The following is a 25,099-nucleotide window of genomic DNA, read 5'->3' as shown; positions in this document are numbered from 1 at the left end:
GTTCTTGACTCTCTTATGGTGATTTTGATGTATAGTTTGTGAATTTTGGATTTACGGTTTGCAAGATATGATGTGTGCAAGTTGAGTGTGACAATGTGTGTCACACTAGGTTAGGTCAACTTCATGATTTTTATTGCCATGTCTATATTTTTCCAATTGCCTTCAAAGTGTGCATGTGATATCTTGTATATGTCTAGTTTCACCATGAATATTTGTAGGAATTGTTGAGCCATTTCCTATTTGATTGAGATTTTTTGGTTGCTGTTTAGACATTTTAGGGTTTTGTTTGAGTGATTGACTTCTATGCTTTGTGAAATTCTCATACCATATCATATGAAGGTGAAATTTGATAGAGTGATTCATAACATGTTCATTGTCACTTTGGCTTTGGTCCCATTCATTTCTCATTTGTTTTCACTGTTTTATGATTGATGAAAGTTGGTACTTGTTTTGATGCCTTGTATTGGTTTGTTTGCATTTGTCTTGACTTTATGATTTTCATTGACCTACTTCCTCTTGTCCAAATGGCATGAAAATTGATATGTAGCTCATTGAATGTGTTTTGTTTAGGCTGGACTTTTTGTGGAATTTATTGAGCTGTTTAGGTATTTGTTTGAGTGTGACCATTCTGTTTGCTCATACATGATTCACAATTACCTAGTTTGACTTCAATTGTGCATGAAATGAATTTGGTGCATAGTTTTGATGTCAGACCAATTGGATTCTCTTTTTAATTGATTAATCTTGATTTTGATAATTTTTCATTTGCTGTTTTGACTTTTTCACTTCCTTTTGACCCTAGGCTTGTCCTAGTGGTCTTGTATCTCATGTTTGAATGTGATTTTCAGGTTAAGAAGCAAAATACCTTAAGGAGGTGGATTCACATTTGATTGAGTTGTCTCATTTGATATTGTACACTAACTTGTTTTGTTTTGTAGGATGCTTGGCTCCTTTGAGTTGCTTGCACTTTGGTGCATTGGATTGTGTTTGTCTGTGTATAGCTAATTGTGAACCATTTGCTGTTTAGTTTTGTGATTGGTATACTGATGATATTTGATTGATTTCAGGTACATTAGTTGCTAATATTTCTTTGCTTTGCTTGATAAGAAATTTGCACTGAGGTATAACATTCTTGTCTCCATGTAGTCTGGAAGACCTGGCCTGTTACTTGGCCAGGCACCTGTCTCAAGTCCTCCTTAAGAGGCGATGCTTGTGCTTGTTTATTTTTGTTCCCAAGCAGGAAAAGTCCTTGATTAAGGCAATTGGCGGATAAAAGAGATAAGCAATCTATCTCCCGCTCTTCTGTTGAGTCGTCCCTCTGCTCACACCACTGTGTTGATGCATTGGGACACAAACCCAAGATCTTGTACAATGTACAGTTGTGTCAGAGTCTTGAGTGTAGAAGGGTTCCCACATTCTGAACCCACGCTCCTTTGTCTGAAGCTCTCCCTGACCAGGGATAAGAGCTGTGAAGTCTTATCTTCTCTCTCCTTTCATCAGCTTCACCTTAGCCCCTCAATGGCAAGGTTAAGAGCTAACACCACCCCTGTACAGATGACTTGCTCTTGCAGTCTTACCCTTTGATTGAGCCCCACTTGTGTGTATATAGTGTGTGCTACTTGTGAATGCTTGATTTGCTGCTTGTGTTGAATAGGATAGGCTTGCTTCCTGTGCAAGTTAGCTAGAAACCTTGACTTAGGGACAATCTTGCATGATAACATCTAGGCTCGAGTTAGTCTCCCTAGTTGTGTTCCCCTCGGTCATCTGGTTAGGCTAGTCCTGTGTCCCTCCGTAGGGGAACTACGTCGCCCTGATCCTCATGCCAGATGAGGTACGTAGGCAGGAGATGAGCAGATCTCTCCGGGCGCCTGTGTCTTTGTTTTGTGTTGTTGTGTGCTTGGAAGCTGATGTAAGTCCATCGAGTGGCGTTCGGGTTCCAGTGTGGGTTTGTTTGGTTCGGATGCTGATGTAAGCCCAATGATTGGCATTCGGGCTCCACGTTTGCCTTCTTGTGTGTGTTTTAGTTCGGATGCTGATGTAAGCCCAGTGATTGGCATTCAGGTTCCATGTTTGCCTTCTTGTGTGCGTGTTAGCCGAGCTACGGATGCTCTGATTCTCCTTCGTCCAAAGGAGATACGTATGCATAGGATGCGATATCCTAGCGAGCATGTGTCGTTTCCCCAGTCCGAACTACTTAGACTCTGATGTCTATGCTTGATAGACTAAGTAGGCCCAGGACGCGATATCCTGCCGAGTCGGTCTTGTTTGTTCTTGTGTCTCTTTCAGCCGGTATTTGTGTGTTTGTGAGCAGTGTTTTAGCAACCATTTCCCTTCCTATTGTGCATGGATCCCGTCGAGTACGACGGATGCGTAGGGGTGCTAATACCTTCCCTTCGCATAACCGACTCCCGATCCCATTCTCTTTGGTGGCGGCTCTGTTGTCCTTGTTTCCCGCCGGTTTTTCGCGTAATGCGACAGCTGGCGACTCTGCTGGGGAACTCCTAGAGAAGTTGACTTGTGCTGGTCCTTCTTCCCTAAGCGAGTCTCTCCTAGCGCTCTCTAGGTTAGGGCTTTGGTTGCTATTTGCTGTTGTTTATTGCATTCATTTCATTTACTGTTTGCATTCAATGTGTGCATTAATGTTTGCATTCATTCATTCATCTGATGTGCTGGCTGTGTTTCTCTGATTGGGGGTGGGTGTTACTCGAGGTAAAAGGCCCAATACCCAGGCTATGAGTGCAATCTAGGAAACCTAGGAATAGAGTGATTCGTGGGAAGCGGGTGGTATGCGCCACTTAGCGGAACATCGACATCACGAGCAGTCCAGACCCTGGTGGGGGTATCATCGTTGCATACTTCAGGTGTGTATATGATGGTATTCTGCGAAAGGTTATTTATGCTGCGTTTCTTTCGACCTTACCCTGGCCTAGATGACACCCGTGAGTGGGGAGGGAATGATCATTTTAACAGGTACAGATGGTGACTGTTGGTGACCGGTAGGTGACTAGTTGGTGACTCAGTGCGTTCCTGTTGGTGACTCAGTTTCTCAGATTGGGTTCAGATGGCAGTTGACCAGTTGACTTTGGGTTTCAGATGATTGTGATCAGAGTTCGAGCCGAAGTTTCGATCCTGTGTTCAGAGATGCACAGCTTGCCAGTCGTGTCTGCATCATGTGCATCATAGCATGTTTATTTTTCAAAAGAAATGCAATAAAAAAAAGAAAAAAAGAAAAACTAATCCCTGCATGCATATCATTTCTCAGGTACATTCCAGAGCTTGATTCATTGATAGAGATGGCAACAGTTCCTGAGCCGAAGCGGAAGACCTGTTCCTATAGCTTTCACCGTGAGCCTCTGACGTCTCTAATGGAGTTGAGCAGTTTTGTGACCAGTGATCATCTGAAGGGGTTCGTTGACCAGTATGGGGATCTGTTGACTTTGTTGAAGATGGTAGTTGACCCAGTGCCGGTGCAGACTCTTCTTCAGTTCTACGACCCAGAGCTTAGATGTTTCACTTTCCAGGACTATCAGTTGGCGCCTACTCTTGAGGAGTATTCCATCCTGTTGGGTGTCCCTATTCAGCATCAGATTCCTTTCTTGGATGTACCAAAGGAAGTTGACTTCAGGGTTATTGCTAGAGTTCTTCATCTGAGTGTCAGAGAGATCAGTGATAGTTGGAAGACCAGTGGAGATGTTGTGGGCCTACCTTTGAAGTTTCTGCTGAGAGTTGCTAGAGGAGAAGCAGAGAGGGGGAATTGGGAAGCTTTTCATGCCCAGCTTGCTGTTATGATTTATGGGATCGTTGTATTTCCGAGTATGCCCAACTTTGTTGACTATGCTGCAGTCTGCATTTTCATTGGAGGGAATCCAGTCCCTACTCTGTTGGCCGACACTTACTATGCTATTCACAGTAGGCATGGTAAGGGTGGGGCTATCAGATGTTGTCTCCCGCTTTTGCTCAGATCGTTCATGGCTCTCCTACCAGTCAGTGGGCCGTTTGTTGATGCTCAGAGTACTTATAGATGGACTCAGAGGGTGACGTCTCTTACTTCATATGACATCAGATGGCATTCATACCGGATGGACGTGTGAGATGTTATTATGAGTTGTGGAGAATTCCGGAACGTGCCACTTGTGGGGACCAGGGGTTGCATCAATTTCAACCCGGTTCTTTCTCTTCGCCAGTTAGGGTTCGTGATGAGTAGAAGACCACTTGAAGCCGAGATAGCCGAGAGTGTGTATTTTGAGAAGCGTGCTGACCCTGTTAGATTGGAGCAGATAGGGAGAGCTTGGAAGTCTATTGGTGTCAGAGATGGATCTGTCTTAGGGAAGAAGTTCGCCATTTCTATGCCTGATCACACCAACTGGGTGAAGAAGAGAGTGGAAACTTTGTTGTTGCCCTATGATAGGATGAATCCATTGCAAGTGCAACCACCCTTGATTCTTGCTGATACTGTGCCTGCTGAACAGTATAAGCAAGCTCTGATGGAGAATCGTCGCTTGAAGGAGAAAGAGCAAGATGCCCAGATGGAGTTGTATCAAGCCAAAGCTGATAGGCTGAATTTGACTCACCAACTCAGAGATGCCCAGAGTGCAGGTGTTGGTGGTGTAAGGAGCAAGAAGAGATCCTATTCAGAGATGGAGAACTTGTTGGATGCAGAGCACAGAGAGTGTTTGAGATTGCAGAGAGTTGAAGCCAGTTATCTGAAGAAGATCAGAGACTTGGAGAAGCAACTCAGAGACAAAGATATCCAGTTGAAGAGGGAAGTCGACCAGAGACTTGCATCAGAAGACCGACTTGGGTCAGAAGTTGTCGAGCTTAGAAGACAGTTGAAGGAGAAGATCACTCCCTTGCCAGAATGTTCAGAGTGTGAACTGTTGATAGACCAGTGTCACTACTTGAAGACGCTCATTCCTGGAAATAACTTGTCTTAACTTGTATTTCCTGATGTTTATGTTGAGAATCACCCCCAGGCCTGTTGGGTGGGATTCTTTGTTGTACCTTGTTGGATATTTGGATCTTTGTTGTAACGATCCAGTTTCTCATTTATAGATGAGATTTTCTCTGTATTCCATTCTCTGTTGTATGATGTTTCTGTATCTCCCTGTTGCTTTATGTTGTTGCAGGTTGTCATTTATTGAGATGAATCAGGCTCTTTGAATGCCTGAGAAATGATCATTTCATGTGCATCATATGCATTAACATCATACTCATATCATATTGCATAACAGGTGTTCTAGTTCGGACTTCTCACTCTGGTTCCTGTGTCAGGCAGGATAGCTTATCAGAGACCTCACCGGTATTCAACTAGACTCAATCAACAGCGAAGCATGGATCAGGTTCAGAATGAGTTGGCTGAGATGAGGGCGAACATGGCCCAGTTCATAACGATGATGCAAGGGGTTGCTCAAGGTCAGGAAGAGCTCCAAGCCCTGGTCCAGAGACAAGAGACTGTGATTCAGACGTCCAACCGTGCTTCGCCTGTTGTTGTACCTGCTTATGAGAATGTCAATGTTGCTGCTCCCGCTAACGACTATGCCGTCGGGGAAGAGTTGAGAGGAATAAGGATCAATGGCCAGCCTCTTGCCGCAGAGGTCAATGCTAGAGCTACCCGGGCTCCTGTTCGCCATCCTGCTCCGATTGTCGACAGACAAGAGGACATGTTCACGCTTCTGAGTGAGGATGATGAGGTGGTCAGAGTTGAGGATAGGGATCGTAAGGTTGATGCCCTGGCTGAGAAGATCCGTGCGATGGAATGCCAGAACTCCTTCGGATTTGATGTTACAAATATGGGGTTGGTAGAGGGGTTGAGAATCCCATACAAGTTCAAAGCACCCTCATTCGAAAAGTACAACGGTACCTCTTGTCCTCGCACCCATGTGCAAGCTTACTTCAGGAAGATCTCCGCGTACACTGACGACGAGAAGATGTGGATGTACTTTTTCCAAGACAGCTTGTCTGGAGCGTCTTTGGACTGGTACATGGATCTGAAAAAAGAATCAGTCAGAAGCTGGAAAGATCTGGGTGAAGCCTTTCTGAGGCAATACAAGCACAACATGGACATGGCGCCGAGCCGAACCCAATTGCAGAGCTTGTGTCAGAAATCCAAGGAAAGCTTCAAAGAGTATGCCCAGAGGTGGCGTGAGCTAGCCGCTAGAGTACAGCCTCCTATGCTGGAGAGAGAGCTGACTGACATGTTCATTGGAACATTGCAAGGTGTGTTCATGGATCGCATGGGAAGCTGTCCGTTCAGTAGCTTTTCTGATGTTGTTGTCTGTGGGGAAAGGACTGAGAGCCTTATCAAAGCAGGAAAGATACAAGATCCTGGCTCTGCAAACTCTTCAAGTTCTAAGAAGCTATCCTCTGGGGCTCCCAGAAGGGGAGAGAATGAAACAAATGTTGTGCACCGTCGGAGGAGTGCAAACAGAGGACCATATCGTCAGGTCGCTGCTGTGACTATCCCAGCAACTCAAACTCAACAGCAACAGAGAAGACCAACTCAGCAGTATCAACATCAGCAACATCGTCCGCAACAGCAGGCATACCAGCCTCCCTATGATAATCAAGCCGATACGGGTAATGAGAGGAAGAGGATCATTTTTGACCCGATCCCTATGTCATACTCAGAGTTGTATCCCTCTTTGATAGAGCAGAACTTGATTACTCCCAGAGACCCGCCGGCTATACCCGTCAACCTTCGGTGGTGGTATAGGCCTGAGCAGCATTGTGTGTATCATTCGGGTGCTCCTGGTCATGATGTGGATAGTTGCTTTCAGTTGAAGATGAAGGTTCAAGACCTCGTAAGGTCAGGTATTCTGAATTTTAAAGACTTGGGTCCCCGTGTTAATCAAGCTTGAAGATAACAAGTCGCGGGCTGGCGTTGGCTTTTCTCCTGAGGTCTTCAACAAAGAGGGATGTTCAAAAGCAGAAGCTACTGACGCAAGAGATTCTGACCGTTGTTACCCCTGGTGGGATCTATCACAATTGGGTCACTGTGGGCGTTACTACAGTTGTTCATAAGTCAGAGTAATAATCACTTTGTTTAAAAACCCTTCTCCCATGCCAAAAGGAGAAGTGATGACATTGTTGGCAACATTTTGTGCAATGATATTTTCATTCAAATAAATTCATGTTAAACATTTGTTTTTCCAATTGTTTTCCCTTTTCGCTTTTTGCATGAAATTGGTGATCACAAAAAACCCTAAAAACAAGAATAAAAGCAATCTTTTCATCTGCATAACGATTGTCTTGTTTGATTTCCAAAAAAGGCTTTTCATATCAAATCATTATGCAGGTTGATTCTCAAACCCATTGAACATAATGATCGGACGTCATCTCCCAATTTTGAATTCCCTGTATTCGAAGCGGAAGGAGATGATGTTGAAGGGATTCATGACGAGATTTCCCGACTTCTTGAGCAAGAAAAGAAGATCACTCAGCTGCATCTCGAGAATCAGCAGAACAGCCAACTGGGGCATATATACATAAAAAAAAAGAGGAGGGTGCGAAACCAAACAAAAAAAATCATCAAAAGAAATCAAAGGCAAAATCAGAAAAAAAAAACAAAGAAAAAGAAAGAAAGGAACAGAAGAAAATAGCACCCTCAAAGTCCCAAGTTGACTAATGCTGAATTCGATCGAAAAGGAGAGATCAACTGCCATATGTCATGGTCAGTTACATCAGCAGAGAGCGATGAAAGCGTTCGACATGAAGGTCAAGTCTCGAGTTCTGAGAAAATGACCCTGTGCTCAAGAAAGTCTTGTCTTTCGCGCCCGATTCCAGGGGCAAGTGGACTCCGAGCTATGAATGTCTATATGTGGTCAAGAAAGCCTTTTCAGGCGGTGCTCTGACATTTACAACAATGGATGGAGAAGTTCACTCGTCCTGTGAATCCTGATGCAGTCAAGAAATACTTCGCCTAAGATAAAAAAAAGCAAAACAGCTCGCTAAGTTGAACACCCCAAAGGGCGACTTAGGCAAAAAGGAGCGTCTCGGTGGATTGAAAACCCGAAAGGACGATCCAGGCAAAAGTTAGAGACATTGGAAAAGAATTTGCATCCCGCTAGATTGAGCACCTCACACTGGGGCAATCTAGGCAAAAATTAGGGATTTGGCAAGTAACTGCATCTTGACAAGACTGTGTTCTATATCTGTCATTCGCCAAGAATTCTCAATGCGTCGTCGACCGAAGCTCCGAATACATCGAAGTTCAGAATGGTAGAGGAAAGGTCATTATGTTCAATGTAGCCCTCTTCCAATATACATCACCGATTTCAAACTTGTACAGATCTTTGGAGTCTCGCCATTTGCAGGCTACCATTCCATCACATCGATTTGAGCTTTTATCCAATTATTTGCACTCTTATTTGTTTCAACTCAACAAATGTTTTGCATGTTTTAATTGAAAAGTATCATTGTTTTCAAAATAAACAAATTTTTCACAAATTGTTCTTAAACAAAGTGAACATTCACAATGATGGAAGGATACTTAGGGGACCCGCAGTGCTCTCCCAAGGGTGGTATGATTACCAACAGGTAAGACATTTGTTCGTATCTGGAGCATAACTGTATCTCTTTCCTGTAGAACCTCTTATGGTTTTTCTTCAGCGAGGTTGCTCAATGCAGTGTTGGTTGAAGTTGTTCATTTTCATGTCCCCGGCAGTGCAGATTTTTCTTCCAAATCCCTGTTAGCACCTATGGTGGGGCATCCCCAGTAGAGTGCTGTTTGAGCCCTATCGTGGGGCATCCTCAGCAAGGTTGCTGGTGGAACATTTTCATGGGGCAGTTCTCAAGCAGAAGGTGTATTGAAGACTTCAACTTTCGTCTCTCCAGCAGAGCAGTCTTCTCCTCACCCTGGCGCGGGTGTGTTTTGTTAAGATCCGGTATTTGATGGATTGACATCCCAGTACTCCGGCATTTTCTCGGATAGATCCTCTACGGAGTTGTTGGCATGATGAGTGTTGTCAATGCCTATCTATTCTCACCAGAGATCTGGTTGATTCCTGGATATCTCTGTTCTCCAGCAAGAGTGAGAAGTCGGTGCTTTCTCTGCAGAATTTTCCTCAAGCAGATTTCTTCAAGCAGAGTCTCCCCATAGAGTTGGAGTATCTGATCAGTTCGGCTCCCTAGCCGGAGTTCATTTTGCATGTTGCATGTAGTGATCATTGCATCCTCAAAATCGCGTAGCATTTCCATTCCATATGGAGCATTACGCCATAGAAAAATTCAAACATATGCATTCATGTGTTAACCCAATCAGACCGTATCCCCGCCAGAGGCAGGTTCTTGTTCGACATCTGTACAGCACTTTCGCTACAGTTGCTCCTGACGGCATTCAGGATTGTTCCCCCGGGAGAGGTTTATTTCCTCATCCGTTGGTGAAAAGAAAACCTGGTTCTACCCAGTGGTCTCCTAGCAGATGTGGGTGTGTCCGATCTCTCCATGTAGAGTCTACCCCTTAAGCAGAAAGCGTCTACCATTTCCTTCTGCGCTCCCCACTGAGTTAGATCCTCGTGGATGACGGTTGTTTCCGTTCTCTCCCTTCACGGGATGGGTTTTCCCTATTGAGTTCTTTCCTCATTAGGATGAGTCTTGATTCAGTTTGCCTTTTTGGATCGATCCTAAATTGGCTCCACGTTGTCTGTTTCTTGTACTTCCCTGGGGCATAAATGAATGGTTGCTCACTAACCGGCACTCTTTCATCTTATCCTCAGCGGAATCTGGCTTCTACCTACAAACCGGTAGTTGTAAGTCCTATCTTTGTGGTTTTCTACCTACTAACTGGTAGTTGTAAAATCCCACGTTCTCCCCTTTTGTGGGGTTAACCCTTTGTGCTTATCCTAGTTGATGACGGTTACTTTTTCCGTGGTTTTCTGCCTATTACCCGGTAGATGTAATCCCCTCTTTGCAGTTATCAGTATCCCGGTTGCGGTATTGATAGTCTTGTCCCATCTGGATACTTGCCTTGATCAAGCAGTATTGTCCCCAGTGGGTCTTCCCCTTCCTTTCGGATATTTGCTCCGAGTAAGCAACTTTATCCTCTTTTGATTGGTCATCTTTGCATACCTATTCCTGGTACCCCGATGCCTTTCTTTTCGGTCGTTTATCCATTTAACAACCTGCAACCCGGTTATGGATAATCTTCCATGCGAGTGTATTATCTACGTTTTGACGGCTATAGGTAATATATCTCATGCACTCTCTGGTCAGTCTTTTGATTGTTTTCTCCAGCAGAGTAAGATTCGTATTCCTCGTGGAATCGAATATTCATCCTTTAACAAGTTTGCTTCCGCTCTCTTCAGGATGATGTCGGTCGATTTATCCATTTAACAACCTGCAACCCGGTTATGGATAATCTTCCATGCGAGTGTATTATCTACGTTTTGACGGCTATAGGTAATATATCTCATGCACTCTCTGGTCAGTCTTTTGATTGTTTTCTCCAGCAGAGTAAGATTCGTATTCCTCGTGGAATCGAATATTCATCCTTTAACAAGTTTGCTTCCGCTCTCTTCAGGATGATGTCGGTCGATTTATCCATTTAACAACCTGCAACCCGGTTATGGATAATCTTCCATGCGAGTGTGTTATCTACGTTTTGACGGCTATAGATAATATGTCTCAGGCGCTCTTGGGTCGAAGTCGTCCTCCCCAGTCGAGTAAGATTCGTATTCCCTGTGGAATCGAATGTCCATCCTCTAACAAGACTGCTTTTCTAGCCCTCTTCAGGATGTTAAGTGTTTTGGAACACAAACCAATTCACGCTTTGGTCGGTCACCCGTTTCATACCTACAACCCGGTATCCTTGGTGTTCCTTCCTGTTTGCTCGCTGTCGTGACCTCGATCCCCAGTGAGATCCCCTGCAAGTGTGTAGCCTTGCCCGGACATGTAGATGTCAGTATCCTGTCAGCACCCGCGTGTGTTGTTTCTTTGGTGTCGGTAAACACCATCTTTCGGTGATTTCCCAGTCATGCGTAAGTGTCTGGTCTTCTTTGGTGTCGGTAAACACCATCTTTCGGTGATTTCCCAGTCATGCGTAAGTGTCTGGTCTTCTTTGGTGTCGGTAAACACCATCTTTCGGTGCTTTCCCAGTCATGCGTAAGTGTCTGGTCCTCTTTTGATGTCGGTAAACATCATCTTTCGATGTTCGTAACGTCGTCCTCCTTCCCTAGAGAAGCATTCCTCCTCTCCGTTGGTGTCGATAAACGTCGAGTTTTTCCTATGCGTCCGTTGGCGTATAGTTGATATCTTTCCCCACAGGGTCGTCCCCAGAAGATTTCTCCTCTCCGTTGGTGTCGATAAACGTCGAGTTTTTCCTAGTCGTCCGATGACGTCTAGTTGCTTATTCCCCACAGATCATTTGGTAATACCAGATGATTCCCCTCGAAGATTCCTCCTTCTCCGTTGGTGTCGATAAACGTCGAGCTTCTCCCATTCGTCCGATGACGTCTGGTCGAGTCTTCCCATTCATCTATTGATGTCTGGCTACCTCTCCGTTGGTTTTGGTAAACGTCGAGTTTTTCCTGGTCGTCCCCAGTTTGATTTACCTCTCCGTTGGTTTTGGTAAACGTCGAGTTTTTCCTGGTCGCCCCCAGTTGGCTTACCTCTCCGTTGGTCTTGGTAAACGTTGAGTTTTTCCTAGTTGTCCGTTGGCATCTAGTTGTGATTTCTGTCCCCATTCATCGTGTGTCGATGTCTGGATGTGGTTGTGCTTTTGAACAACAAAAACAAGAAAAACAACAATTCCCAGCAGTGTGCAAATTTCTACGGTTCTTGGTATTCAATCCCTGTTTACCCTGAAAGTCTGACAGCCGTTGCTCTCATCCATTCGGGTTCCCAGTTGATTGAATAGGGGCAGCTGTAGCACCTCAAATTTGCACCCTACCTTTTGTATATTCATTTCACATTAGGCCACTGCATAACATTGCATTGTCCATTTGCCTGCATAACATTGCATTGTCCATTTGCCCAAGTGCAAGCTCAGTTGACAAATTAGGTCAAACTGGTCAGGAGATCAGGTCAAGCAAGCAAGCAAGTGCCATTTTCATTGAGACAAAGCCTTAGGGTTGGTTTATCAAATTCATATGGTCTAAGGATCATTTTGAAGTGATTTGGCCAAATTGGATGATCAAAGCTCAATAGTCAAGCTGAATTTCTTCAGAAACCCTAGAAAGTCAACTGTGGTCAACTGTGCCTGATTTTATGGATTGGAAGGTGTGAGATGGTTTGAAAGGCCTCATTCATGTCCATATAAGTCTCATTTGACATATCAAAGACCAAGGTTGAAGATTTGGAGGTCAGATCAGAAGTTTCCAAAAATAGCAGGTGACCTGTAATTTCAACTGCCCAAAATGGAAAGTTTTTCTCCCCAAAATTACTTCATCATACAAGCTTCAAATGGAATTTTGTCCAACATGAAAGTTGAAGATCTTGATCTCACCATTCCAAAAAGTCCAAGAACTTGAAATTCCCATGTGTGGTTGGCAAGATATGGTCCAGTCATTTTCCAAAAATGCCCAAATTCAAGGTGGCATAACTTTCACATGGAATGGCCAAATTGGTTGATTTTTCTTTGAGCAAACCACATTTCATATGATCTTTCATGGTGCATAATCAAATTTCATCAAAAACTCTCATAGCAAAATGCCATTTTTTAAGTGAATTCATTTGCATTTTTGGCATGGCATAGTGATTTTGAGCATAACATGGAATATGCACATGAGACCTTTTGCAACACATTCCAAATGGTATTTTTGACTTGCTTGAACCAAGGTTGGACTGATATATGGACTGGTTTAGAAAAGGGCATTTTGGCCAAAGCATGAAAAATGCACATTATGCTAATCCTTCCAACTTTGCTAATCTTGATTAAATTTTGGATTAGGGAGAGGTATAAAGAGATAATTGTAACTGTTTTTCATAATCACACTCCATTTTTTCAGATCCAAAGCAAAATCTCACACATTCTCTCAATTTTTCACACTTTGCACTTCCACTTTTTTCTCATTGTTCATCAAGATTCCTTCCATCTTTTTTGTTGTTTCTCTTGTTGATCATCATTGGCAGGTGGAGTGTAACTTCTGTTGAAGCTCACAGTGGAAAGATCTTGAAGAACCATGGCCATGGCATTTGCATTTTCTGTATGACAGTTGAAGATTCCTACTGGTACAAGCTGCTTCGAGCTAAAATCTTGATCCCATGCTCTTAGTCACACCTCAATGCGCATCTGTTTTTGGATTTCAAGGCCTGAACTCATCAAATCCATCAATGCACTCAAATTAAGGTTGGAAATCAAACTCCATAATTGCTCCAATTAAGATAGGGATTTGATAGAATGATCATTGCTGAGTAACCTAAAGTTTGAATCGTGCGTTTTCATTGGATATTCGCTGAGAAATCATGAATTGAAGTTTTGATGTAAAACCTATTTTGGATCGATCCGTTCTGTACAGTAGGAATTAGGAGATTTCATCTGTATATTATTGATGTACGTGAAAAGACGAAGAGAACCATGTGCCATTTGTCCACTTTCGTGCCAATTTGTTCATGATGGATTCTGGAGATGATGAACATTCATGATGTTCTTGAGAAATTCTGGAAAACGCGTGTGTTTGATCCGCTTTTGTGCCTTGCCATTTTCAAATTGTGTTTACCGCTAGTAAGGACCAATAGAAACGCGCCATGTCAATTAGTGCTGCGCAGCGTTTTGCTTACTGATTCCAATAATTACAACTTTGCCATTCGTATTAATTTAAATCATTTTAATTACTTCAATAATTATTTCATTATTTTACAAAACTTCAAAAAATCATAACAAATCCAATTTTAATCCAAATTAGATGGGAATTTTTGCATCCATCTCCAAATTTTGTCTAGTTTTTTTTAGGCATGGTAGTCCAAGTTGTGCCTGGTGATTTTGTTGACTTTGCCTATTGCCTTTGACTTGTATGCATTTTGTGTATGTTTCACCATTTAATTCATAAAATGATCATACATGATCCAAAATGAATGAAATTTCACATGCTTGTTCTTGACTCTCTTCTGGTGATTTTGATGTATAGTTTGTGAATTTTGGATTTATGGTTTGCAAGATATGATGTGTGCAAGTTGAGTGTGACAATGTGTGTCACACTAGGTTAGGTCAACTTCATGATTTTTATTGCCATGTCTATATTTTGCCAATTGCCTTCAAATTTTGCATGTGATATCTTGTATATGTCTAGTTTCACCATGAATTTTTGTAGGAATTGTTGAGCCATTTCCTATTTGATTGAGATTTTTTGGTTGCTGTTTAGACATTTTAGGGTTTTGTTTGAGTGATTGACTTCTATGCTTTGTGAAATTCTCATACCATATCATATGAAGGTGAAATTTGATGGAGTGATTCATAACATGTTCATTGTCACTTTGGCTTTGGTCCCATTCATTTCTCATTTGTTTTCACTGTTTTATGATTGATGAAAGTTGGTACTTGTTTTGATGCCTTGTATTGGTTTGTTTGCATTTGTCTTGACTTTCTGATTTTCATTGAGCTACTTCCTCTTGTCCAAATGGCATGAAAATTGATATGTAGCTCATTGAATGTGTTCTGTTTAGGCTGGATTCACATTTGATTGAGTTGTCTCATTTGATATTGTACACTAACTTGTTTTGTTTTGTAGGATGCTTGGCTCCTTTGAGTTGCTTGCACTTTGGTGCATTGGATTGTGTTTGTCTGTGTATAGCTAATTGTGAACCATTTGCTGTTTAGTTTTGTGATTGGTATACTGATGATATTTGATTGATTTCAGGTACATTAGTTGCTAATATTGCTTTGCTTTGCTTGATAAGCAATTTGCACTGAGGTATAACATTCTTGTCTCCATGTAGTCTGGAAGACCTGGCCTGTTACTTGGCCAGGCACCTGTCTGAAGTCCTCCTTAAGAGGCGATGCTTGTGCTTGTTTATTTTTGTCCCCAAGCAGGAAAAGTCCTTGATTAAGGCAATTGGCGGATAAAAGAGATAAGCAATCTATCTCCCGCTCTTCTGTTGAGTCGTCCCTCTGCTCACACCACTGTGTTGATGCATTGGGACACAAACCCAAGATCTTGTACAATGTACAGTTGTGTCAGAGTCTTGAGTGTAGAAGGGTTCCCACATTCTGAACCCACGCTCCTTTGTCTGAAGCTCTCCCTGACCAGGGATAAGAGCTGTGAAGTCTTATCTTCACTCTCCTTTCATCAGCTTCACCTTAGCCCCTCAATGGCAAGGTTAAGAGCTAACACCACCCCTGTACAGATGACTTGCTCTTGCAGTCTTACCCTTTGATTGAGCCCCACTTGTGTGTATATAGTGTGTGCTACTTGTGAATGCTTGATTTGCTGCTTGTGTTGAATAGGATAGGCTTGCTTCCTGTGCAAGTTAGCTAGAAACCTTGACTTAGGGACAATCTTGCATGATAACATCTAGGCTCGAGTTAGTCTCCCTAGTTGTGTTCCCCTCGGTCATCTGGTTAGGCTAGTCCTGTGTCCCTCCGTAGGGGAACTACGTCGCCCTGATCCTCATGCCAGATGAGGTACGTAGGCAGGAGATGAGCAGATCTCTCCGGGCGCCTGTGTCTTTGTTTTGTGTTGTTGTGTGCTTGGAAGCTGATGTAAGTCCATCGAGTGGCGTTCGGGTTCCAGTGTGGGTTTGTTTGGTTCGGATGCTGATGTAAGCCCAGTGATTGGCATTCGGGCTCCACGTTTGCCTTCTTGTGTGTGTTTTGGTTCGGATGCTGATGTAAGCCCAGTGATTGGCATTCAGGCTCCACGTTTGCCTTCTTGTGTGCGTTTTGGTTCGGATGCTGATGTAAGTCCAGTGATTGGCATTCAGGCTCCACGTTTGCCTTTGCCTGTGTTTGTTTGTGTGCGTGTTAGCCGAGCTACGGATGCTCTGATTCTCCTTCGTCCAAAGGAGATACGTATGCATAGGATGCGATATCCTAGCGTGCATGTGTCGTTTCCCCAGTCCGAACTACTTAGACTCTGATGTCTATGCTTGATAGACTAAGTAGGCCCAGGACGCGATATCCTGCCGAGTCGGTCTTGTTTGTTCTTGTGTCTCTTTCAGCCGGTATCTGTGTGTTTGTGAGCAGTGTTTTAGCAACCATTTCCCTTCCTATTGTGCGTGGATCCCGTCGAGTACGACGGATGCGTAGGGGTGCTAATACCTTCCCTTCGCATAACCGACTCCCGATCCCATTCTCTTTGGTCGCGAGACCATGCTTTTTCCAGGTTTACTCTGAGCGTTTCCTTTCCCTCTTTTGGGATAAATAACGCACGGTGGCGGCTCTGTTGTCCTTGTTTCCCGCCGGTTTTTCGCGTAATGCGACACATAGTGAATCGGATAACCGGTGTCTTCGTTGTCCAAACTGCAGCATCGTCATGGTTCACATCATGATCCAGACCCAGATATGGCCTCCAGACAAACTGTAAAACAATACGAAACGATTAGATGGAAAATAATTTGAGAAGTATTTTTAAATTAAAATATAGTTGGGTAGGATTATTACATCGTCATGTCCAATGTGGTCCAATAGATTTCGATAGACTACAATAGCGTGTTTCAGACACCTGTTGTAGTTCATTCCCCTTACTGACCACCTAAGATAAAAAAGAAGTGAAAAATATTATTTACTATTAATTATAATATAAAATATAATTAACTAAATGGTGAATGGTAAAGTGTTAGACTTACTTGGTTGCAAACGGGAACACGAATGGGCGCTCATTTATCGGGGCGAGCGACGACATTCTTGACCAACCCCAAGCTTGAAGCAAATACGCACATGAAAAAAAATATAGGTATTCTTTTTTGTAGTTCTATACATTGCACTATATAGATGGACCAATACAGCTGAACCCTAACTATAAGTGTTTACCTTATTAATGTTGCGTAATAAAGGTAAATACATTATATTTACAAAATTACCTGTACTTTCTGGAAACAAAAAATTATCAAATAAAATCATAATATAACACCAAGCTTTTATTATTTTCTCATACTCGGTTGAATCGTTGGGAATTACTATACTGGCATAATATTGTTTAAGGTATTTTAAACTTATACCTTGCCCCCTTGCTTGACCGGACGTGTCTCCCTCAGTTTCGTCGTCTAGCAAATGGGCACCCAATAATTCATTGCAGATATTGTTGTCTTGGTTAACTCGATCATTCACTGCCTTTCCATCTATACGGAGACCCAACAACATGTACACGTCCTCAAGTGTGACGGTACACTCACCAATCGGAAGGTGAAATGTGTGGGTCTCGGGTCTCCACCTCTCCAACAAAGTTAGAATGAACTTGTAGTCCACCGAGTACGAAACAATGTTGAGTAGATTTCCAAATCCACATCCTCTAATATATGGTTCTATTAAAGGATCGTGGGGTACATATTCATGTACACGACATCTAAACCGCTTCGGATCCTAATAATAAAAAAGTAAGAAAATGCAATTAGAAGAAGAAATACATAATCAACAAGCACAACTCTATAAGAAGTAAGAAAAACATAGATAACAAAGGTATAAGACTAAAAATAGAAAAAGTAAAAAGAGAGAGATGACATACAAATGCCGATATATTCTCGAGCGTGCCTCTATGTTCATCGCCCATAGTCAACAAAGACATGATTTGATTTTGCAAAGCTTGAGTGTGGTAGAGGAAACAAGTGTGGTAGAAGAATATAATTGAGTATTGATGAAGATGATTTGATATTGTTGATATGAGAGGCTATTTATAGATGAATGAGTGAGTAGGTTTGCAACCTAAGATGAATGTGATTGGTTGCATGGAATGGCAAGAGAAGACAAGGGAATGACAAACTTCAGAAAGCATGTGAGAGATAGCATGTGAGGAATCTCTTCTAGGCGCATGTGAAGAATCAACATGTAAGGGAAGATGCGCCATTCCTCTTGGCGCCTACATGTGATTCTTCACATGCAAGGAAGAGGCTCCCTTCCTCTTGGCGCCTTAGTGTAGGGCAATGGGAAGGGGCGCCCTTCCTAGTGGCGCATAAGACCAATTTTTGTGAAGAGGCACCCATCCTTTTGGCGCCCCAGTTACTTTATGGCGCCTAGGGAATGGGCGCCTAGGTGGGAATCTCAGGGCTCAGGCGCATGTGTGTTCTTGTCACTCTTTTCTCTGCATGGTTGATTCTTTCTACTACATGCATGGTCAAGTTTGTACAAACAATGACCAAGTTATCAATGCAACGACCAAGTTAGCAATGAAACATTATTTATGTTGTGTGGATGAACAACTTAGCAATGCATTCAATTCCCTTAAAGATATCTACATATTTAATATTTCAACAAAATGTCTTCCACACAACATTACATGATCAGTGCCCATGTCGAAGGTGAAATATTTGATCATCAGTTGTTCGGTTTTTGTTTTCGAAACACAGAGGTAACTCGGTTTACAATAAATCGACGATCAAATTTTCACATCTGAAACAAAGAATAGAAAAGAAATTGCAATGCAGTAATGTGGGCCAAATCATCTATAAAAATCCGGTTTGGTTTGTAGAAAACCAGGTTAAATTTTATCAGAAGAAGATTCGAGATGATGATGATATTCAGCATATGTTTGTCAGTCACGAACAATCTGGTTACAACGATATAGAGTTGTATATATTACCACATCAACAACAGGTGTCTCTGTACATTGATCAGTCACAAGTGTTTTGTGAGACTGATGACGGACAAGCTGAGGTGAATGTTCTAGATGACAAAGAAGAAGAATCTGAGATCATGGTTGATTCGATGGTGAACGCTGAAGAGGAAGAGGAGCCAATACCAACAAGTTATGTATACTGCCCACCCCAACAGATGACAAGGTTAAATTTGGGTTCAGATGAACCTTTAGAAGATGTATGGTACAATCCTTACGTGCAGATGCAAGGATCTTTGAAACAAGGAGACACATTTCGCACAAAAGAGGAATGTGTAAGAGCCATTAAGAAATTCCACATGCAACTATCAGCTGATTTCAGAGTTGACAGAACTGACGCATCGAGGTATAAAGTTTATTGTCCGAATGAGCACTGCCTTTTTATGTTGTCAGCTTCGTACCGGAAGAGGAGCGAGTCTTGGGAGATTGGATCAATGGGTCCAAATCACACATGCATGCTGACAAACCCAATCCAGGATCATCGTAAATTAAGCTCTCAGCTAATATGTGATGAAATATTATCTGTTATTAGCGACAATCCATCATTAAAGGTGAGTACAATAATCTCGCATATTAGGGCAGAGTACGAGTACACTCCATCATATAGGAAGGCATGGATAGCTAGGACAAAATCTATTGAAAAAGTGTTTGGCAATTGGGAGGAGTCTTACAAACAACTTCCAAAATACTTGTTGGCTCTAAAACAATATGCTCCCGGGACAATTGTCAAGCTGGAAACAAATTGTCCGCCTATACACCAGATGGTACGTGTGCTGTTGGAAATAAAATATTTCTCCGTCTATTCTGGGTGTATCAACCAGGTATCATAGGTTTTTCTTTCTGTAAACCAATTATACAAACTGATGGTACATGGTTGTACGGAAAATACAAAGGAACGTTACTGATGTTAGTGGCACAAGATTGGAACATCAATATTTTTTCAATCGTCTTTGCCCTAGTTGAAGGGGAGACTGCTGAGGGATGAAGTTTTTTCCTAAGAAATCTCTGATTGCACGTTGCACCTCAGCCTAACTTATGTTTGATCTCCGACAGACACCCTTCAATCATCAGTGCATATAATAACATTGACAACGGCTGGCAAAATCCTCCTTCGACGCATGTGTTATGTAATAGACATATTGCTCAGAATTTCATGCGGGAAATCAAAGATAAGACGTTGCGGAAGAAGGTTGTCAATGCAGGTTACGCATTATCAAAACCATCTTTCAAACACTACCACAAGGAAATAAGATTGTCAAACGAAGATGCGGTACGGTGGATCCATGGTATTCCTTTGGAGAAGTGGACCAGGGCATACGACAACGGTCAACGTTGGGGCCACATGACAACAAATCTTGTGGAATCAATGAACTCTGTCTTCAAAGGCATCCGTAACCTACCAATAATCGCTTTGGTGCATGCTACATATTTCAGGCTAAGGGCGTTGTTTGAAACCAGACGCTTAAAATGGAGTTCAGTGTTGCAATCTGGACAGTTGTTCAGTGATGCTTCGATGAAATTCATCAGACATGAAGCTGCCAAAGCAAACACACATGTGGTTACGGTCTTTGACCGAAGTAAAGGTTGGTTTAGTGTTGTCGAGTCCATGGATCACAATGAGGGCATGCCGATGGGACAGTACAGAGTCGAAATAGATAGAGGTTAGTGCGACTGCAGAAAGTTCCAAGCCTTTCGTACCCCCGCTCCCATGTCCTTGCGGCATGCTCAAAGGTTCGAAGGGATCCATCATACTTGTTATCTGAAGTTTACAAAATCGTCAGTCTTTCAAATGTTTATAAAATTAGTTTTTTCGTAGTGGCAAAAGAGGATTATTGGCCAGAATATCAAGGGGACATCGTCTGGCACAACGAAGTTATGCGAAGGAAGAAAAAGGGTCGCCCAAACAGCATCCGAATTCGAACCGAAATGGATACTGCGAACAAAATGGTTAGACTATGTAGTTCATGCCGTCAACTAGGTCACAATCGTAATAACTGTCCTAGTGTTAGAATGGGCACAACCAGATAAGTTTACATGTACCTCTATTGCAATATATGAAAAATTAAATTTATTTCATATTAGACGTCTGTCACGAAAGTACCATTGCATAAACAGTAACACATATAATTATAACAAATACAAGAACTATGCAATTACAACCAGCAAAACAATTTTGAACATGTAATGCATCATCCTACGAGCGTCTTGGTCTGTCTTAATATCCACCAATTCGCGTAATTCTCCGTGTTGGTTGAACGTGGACACAAGCCATTGTATTCTTCTAATCCGTTCACCCTCTCCAATTTCTCCCTCTAACCAACTGTACAACGTCCGATTAAGACGTTCAAACATATTTGTGTTCCAAAGTCGAATCTGTACCGGAGCCGCAACGGCAGAAAATATTACATCAGCACTTTGTTTTTGAATGTATGCAGACATTGTTGAAACAGGGAAAATTGAAATTGATGGTGGTTGAATTGTATTAGGAGATGAGTTTGAGTGAAAAATATTGCATCCAATGCGTGGTATTTATAGAGACGGACAAAACATGTGGGCGCTTGAGGGATTGACGCCCACATGACCATCACATGCAGCCAGATGAATTAGCGCCCACACAACCAAATGCACCTAGGCGCCACTAGCATTGACGCCTCCTCATGAGGCCCAATGCAGGCGCCACTAGTATTGGCGCCTCCTCATGAGGAGCGCAATGCATGCGCCAATGCTAGTGGCGCCTCCTCGTGAGGAGCGCAATGCATGCGCCAATGCTATTGACGCCTCCTCTTTATGCATTGGGGGTGCCCCAGTTCATCTGACGCATCCTCTACCAAACCTGGTTATTTTGATAATTTTTTTAAATAATTAGTTATTTTGAAAAAAAACTAAAAATAATTATTATTTTGAAAAAAAATTCCAAACTTTTACCTACTTCCTCTTCAAGAACACCCATATTAATCCTATTTGAATCTGCTCAAACTTCAACAAAATTCAAGAAACCGATATCCTGAATTTCACAAAACTCCCAATATCTTTATATCTGAGTCCAATTATCGTACTATGTAATCAAGCTTCATGTTAATCCTATTCATAGAGGATATGAACTCTACTATTTTCATTAACTTGTGCCATAAGACAATGATTGAATTAGTAAAAAATATGAGCATACAAAAGTATATAGACAATCATGAATATGGTATCTATCGGTTATATATAACTGTCAACTGAATATGGTTTCAGAGTTATAGATATATCCAAAACCAACAATGCTTAAAACCAACAGTGCAACACTAACAATTGACCCCAAACTCCATATAATATAACTATACTTAATCCGATTCAAAGCCATAATTCAGAAAGAAAGGAAATAGCATAACAATAACCAATTTCTTTTTCTACATATCATTACAATGACATTCAAGATCAGCCCATGGTTCAAAAAGTTACAGAATAATTAAACCTATAATTTAAAGCCTAGTGTCGAGGGTGAGGCACAAATTGGTATTATTCTCCAGCTCAGCCAAGTGATTATGCATGAAAAGGATACCACATTTTCTCTGGGAGAAGCAATTTAAGCATTCTAAGAGAAACTTGAGAAATACTCATCAATCTGCATAAAAATGCTCAGTAGACATCAAAGAGTAAAGGTAATCAGAAGAACTGTTACCCATGGTTTTAAACTGCTTTCCACAAGAACGGCGACAGTAATTGTGACTACAAGTCTACAACCTATGCTTTTCAAGATCTCAACAACCACATCAAATCCAGCTATATCTGACTACAATATTCTACATATCAAATATCATAACATAACCACCACAACTGTAATTAAAAACCTTACTTATATGATAACAAGATGTGCATAAAGTAAACCAGGGTGTTACAATTTGATTACATTACATGTTTTAACTGAACCAAAATAAAAAACATAACGAACAGGCTTTTCCTTTCTGTTTTACAGGTAAACCGAATGCTAAATTAAGCCGATAAATAAGAGACTCGTCTGTCATCATTCATTAACTATGAAAATATGGAATACACAAAAATGCTCATCACCAATTCACCACCACTATCACTAATTACTACCACAATAACTAATAACTAACATGTGCTTGTGATCAAAACCATAAACACATCCAACCAAGCCAACAACATATAAACAATTTCATCAATTACACCATATCTTGATAAAAACAAAAAATTGCCATTTAGATCTATGAAACACTGGCACATATATAGACACGACACACAGGACTAGTTGAATAATGCGGTAATGCGGAATACCAAACACACACCTTCAATCTGAAGTGTCAATGCTACATAGTCATGATCAATCATCATCATCATGATCACTCTCATCACTGAAATACACAGATTTCTTCCCTTTCTTCTTCGTCTTGTTGTTGTCCAAACCCTCATCATCATTTCTGTTTCTCCAGCAACCTTTCACCCGCTTCATCATCCACAACAGAAGCCCAATTATCGTCAAACTGCTCCGCAGCAATCTGACCACCCTCCTCCTCCTCCTCATCACCTTCCTCCTCCCCATCCCTATCCCTCAGCCCACTAAATCCCCGCGGCCTCGGCCCCAACTGATTCTTAGGACACTCATACGACAAATGACCATGCCCCCCACACTCATAACACAAAGCAGTCTCAGTATTGTACACGCGCTTCCGAATAAACTCCGGAGCACGTCCATTATCAGCAGCAATAGAAGCAGTTAGAGTCCTTCCATTGAGAATCTTCTTATTCATCTCCGCCACGGCGCGTTGGGCGTCATTACGAGAAACGAATTGGACAAACGCGACACCGCGGCTTAGGCGCGTGTGACGGTCTTTGAGAACGGTTACACGCGCGATGCGGCCGAAAGTAGAGAAGAGCGTATGGAGATCGGAGTTTGTTAGGGAGTAATCTAGATTAGAAACGTATAGCGTCGATTTTGATGGTGCTAAGGGTTCACATGTTCCTCCTATTGATGATCCTTTGTTGTTCGGTTTTGATTGGGGTTGATTACTGGATGTGGTGCCGGTGGTGGTGTTGGGGGTTGAGGACGAAGCGCAGTAGCGGTAGTAGAAAACGTTGTCGTCTTCATCGATGTCGCTGTGTTTTCGTTTGTGTTTCTTCTTGCTTGACATTTTTTTCGGTTCAGGTTTTTTGTTTCCGGCAACGGCGCTCGGTTTCCGGCGACGGAATTAGTTCTCCGATGCTTCTTTAATCTATAGAGGAAATCTGAGAGTGGAGAGATTCTATAATGCGTTTGAGAAACCCTAGAGAAGTGAAGCGAAACTCGAAGCGGATCTGGACATGGATCCGGATATTTTGGATTGGTTGTTTTATCCATTCTTATTTTTTTATAAGCAGTACTATCCATATGTAAATGGACAACTTGCTCACCGCCAGAGTACTTGTAAAGATAGCATAAAACTAAAAATTATTATGTTTTAATATTTTTTTGTTTAATTGGTCAGCCACCCATCTGCATATATAAATTTTAATAATTTTTTGTTAGTATGATGCTAGATTTTTTAAGACAAAAATTTCTAGTTCGTTAGATATAAAATTTTATTATATTATTTTAGATTATATTTTAATATCTTAAGATAAATAGAGTTATTGAAATTTAGCAAAAATAGAATAGAGTGAAATAGAGATTTTATTACTTTATTATTTGAATAATTAGCGATAAAAACAAAGTATGTTTTTGATTCTGCTCATATAAAAGAGAAACAATACTGATGGAAAGTGATGAAAATTTTCATTCTGCTCATATTAAAGGGAACAATACTCGTAGAAAGTGATCAATACTAGTAGAAAGTGATGTAATTTTTTATTCCTCATATCTAAGGGAAACAATGCTAATGAAAAGTGATGAAATGAAATAAAATAGAATAATAAAATTTTATTATACTGGATCTGATTTTAATTAACTCAAACAATGTAATCTTATTCTATTTCATCTCATATCACTTCATATCATCTCATTGCATCAATTTAAGCAAAACCTTAGTCTAATAACTTCAGTTTCACAACATTTAAAAACTCTTATGTAGAATTTGTCCAGAATTGAAGAGGACTCATCTCTTACTAGAAACTCAACAATTAATTTGTTTTCAAAAGTAATGCTTTATTTATACGCTTAGATTATGTTTGGACATCTTAAAATGAAGATATAAGAATAAAAATGAACATAGTGAATCAACAAAATTAGAAGTACATACGATTAAAATGCATCAAAATCGATGACATCTTTTTAAATTTATTGAACTTTTCGCATTAGACTTTTTTCTATTGTATTATTTTTCAACATCATTTAATTTCTAGAACTCATGCATCCTATCCAAAAAAGCAAAGTTCTCACTCAGATGTTTCTTCCTTAAGACGTTCTCTCCATTCTACGAATGTTG

At 41.5% G+C, this 25,099-nt stretch overlaps 1 protein-coding gene across 1 annotated transcript; it reads right to left on the bottom strand.

Moving 5' to 3' along the window:
* Positions 1 to 23,113: 23,113 nt before the first annotated feature.
* On the bottom strand, positions 23,114 to 23,830 carry LOC127137584 (U11/U12 small nuclear ribonucleoprotein 31 kDa protein). Its single transcript, XM_051064036.1, has one exon. The coding sequence runs from the start codon at positions 23,828 to 23,830 to the stop codon at positions 23,114 to 23,116; it is 717 nt and encodes a 238-aa protein (XP_050919993.1).
* Between the last annotated feature and the right edge of the window lie 1,269 nt (positions 23,831 to 25,099).

Source organism: Lathyrus oleraceus, chromosome 4 (genome assembly GCF_024323335.1).
Source record: "Lathyrus oleraceus cultivar Zhongwan6 chromosome 4, CAAS_Psat_ZW6_1.0, whole genome shotgun sequence".
Taxonomy (NCBI): Eukaryota; Viridiplantae; Streptophyta; class Magnoliopsida; order Fabales; family Fabaceae; genus Lathyrus; species Lathyrus oleraceus.
This window is presented reverse-complemented; position numbering and strand designations above follow the sequence as displayed.

Coding starts and splice junctions, on each gene's coding strand:
- LOC127137584 (XM_051064036.1), bottom strand. CDS start 23,830: ATGTCAAGCAAGAAGAAACACAAACGAAAACACAGCGACATCGATGAA.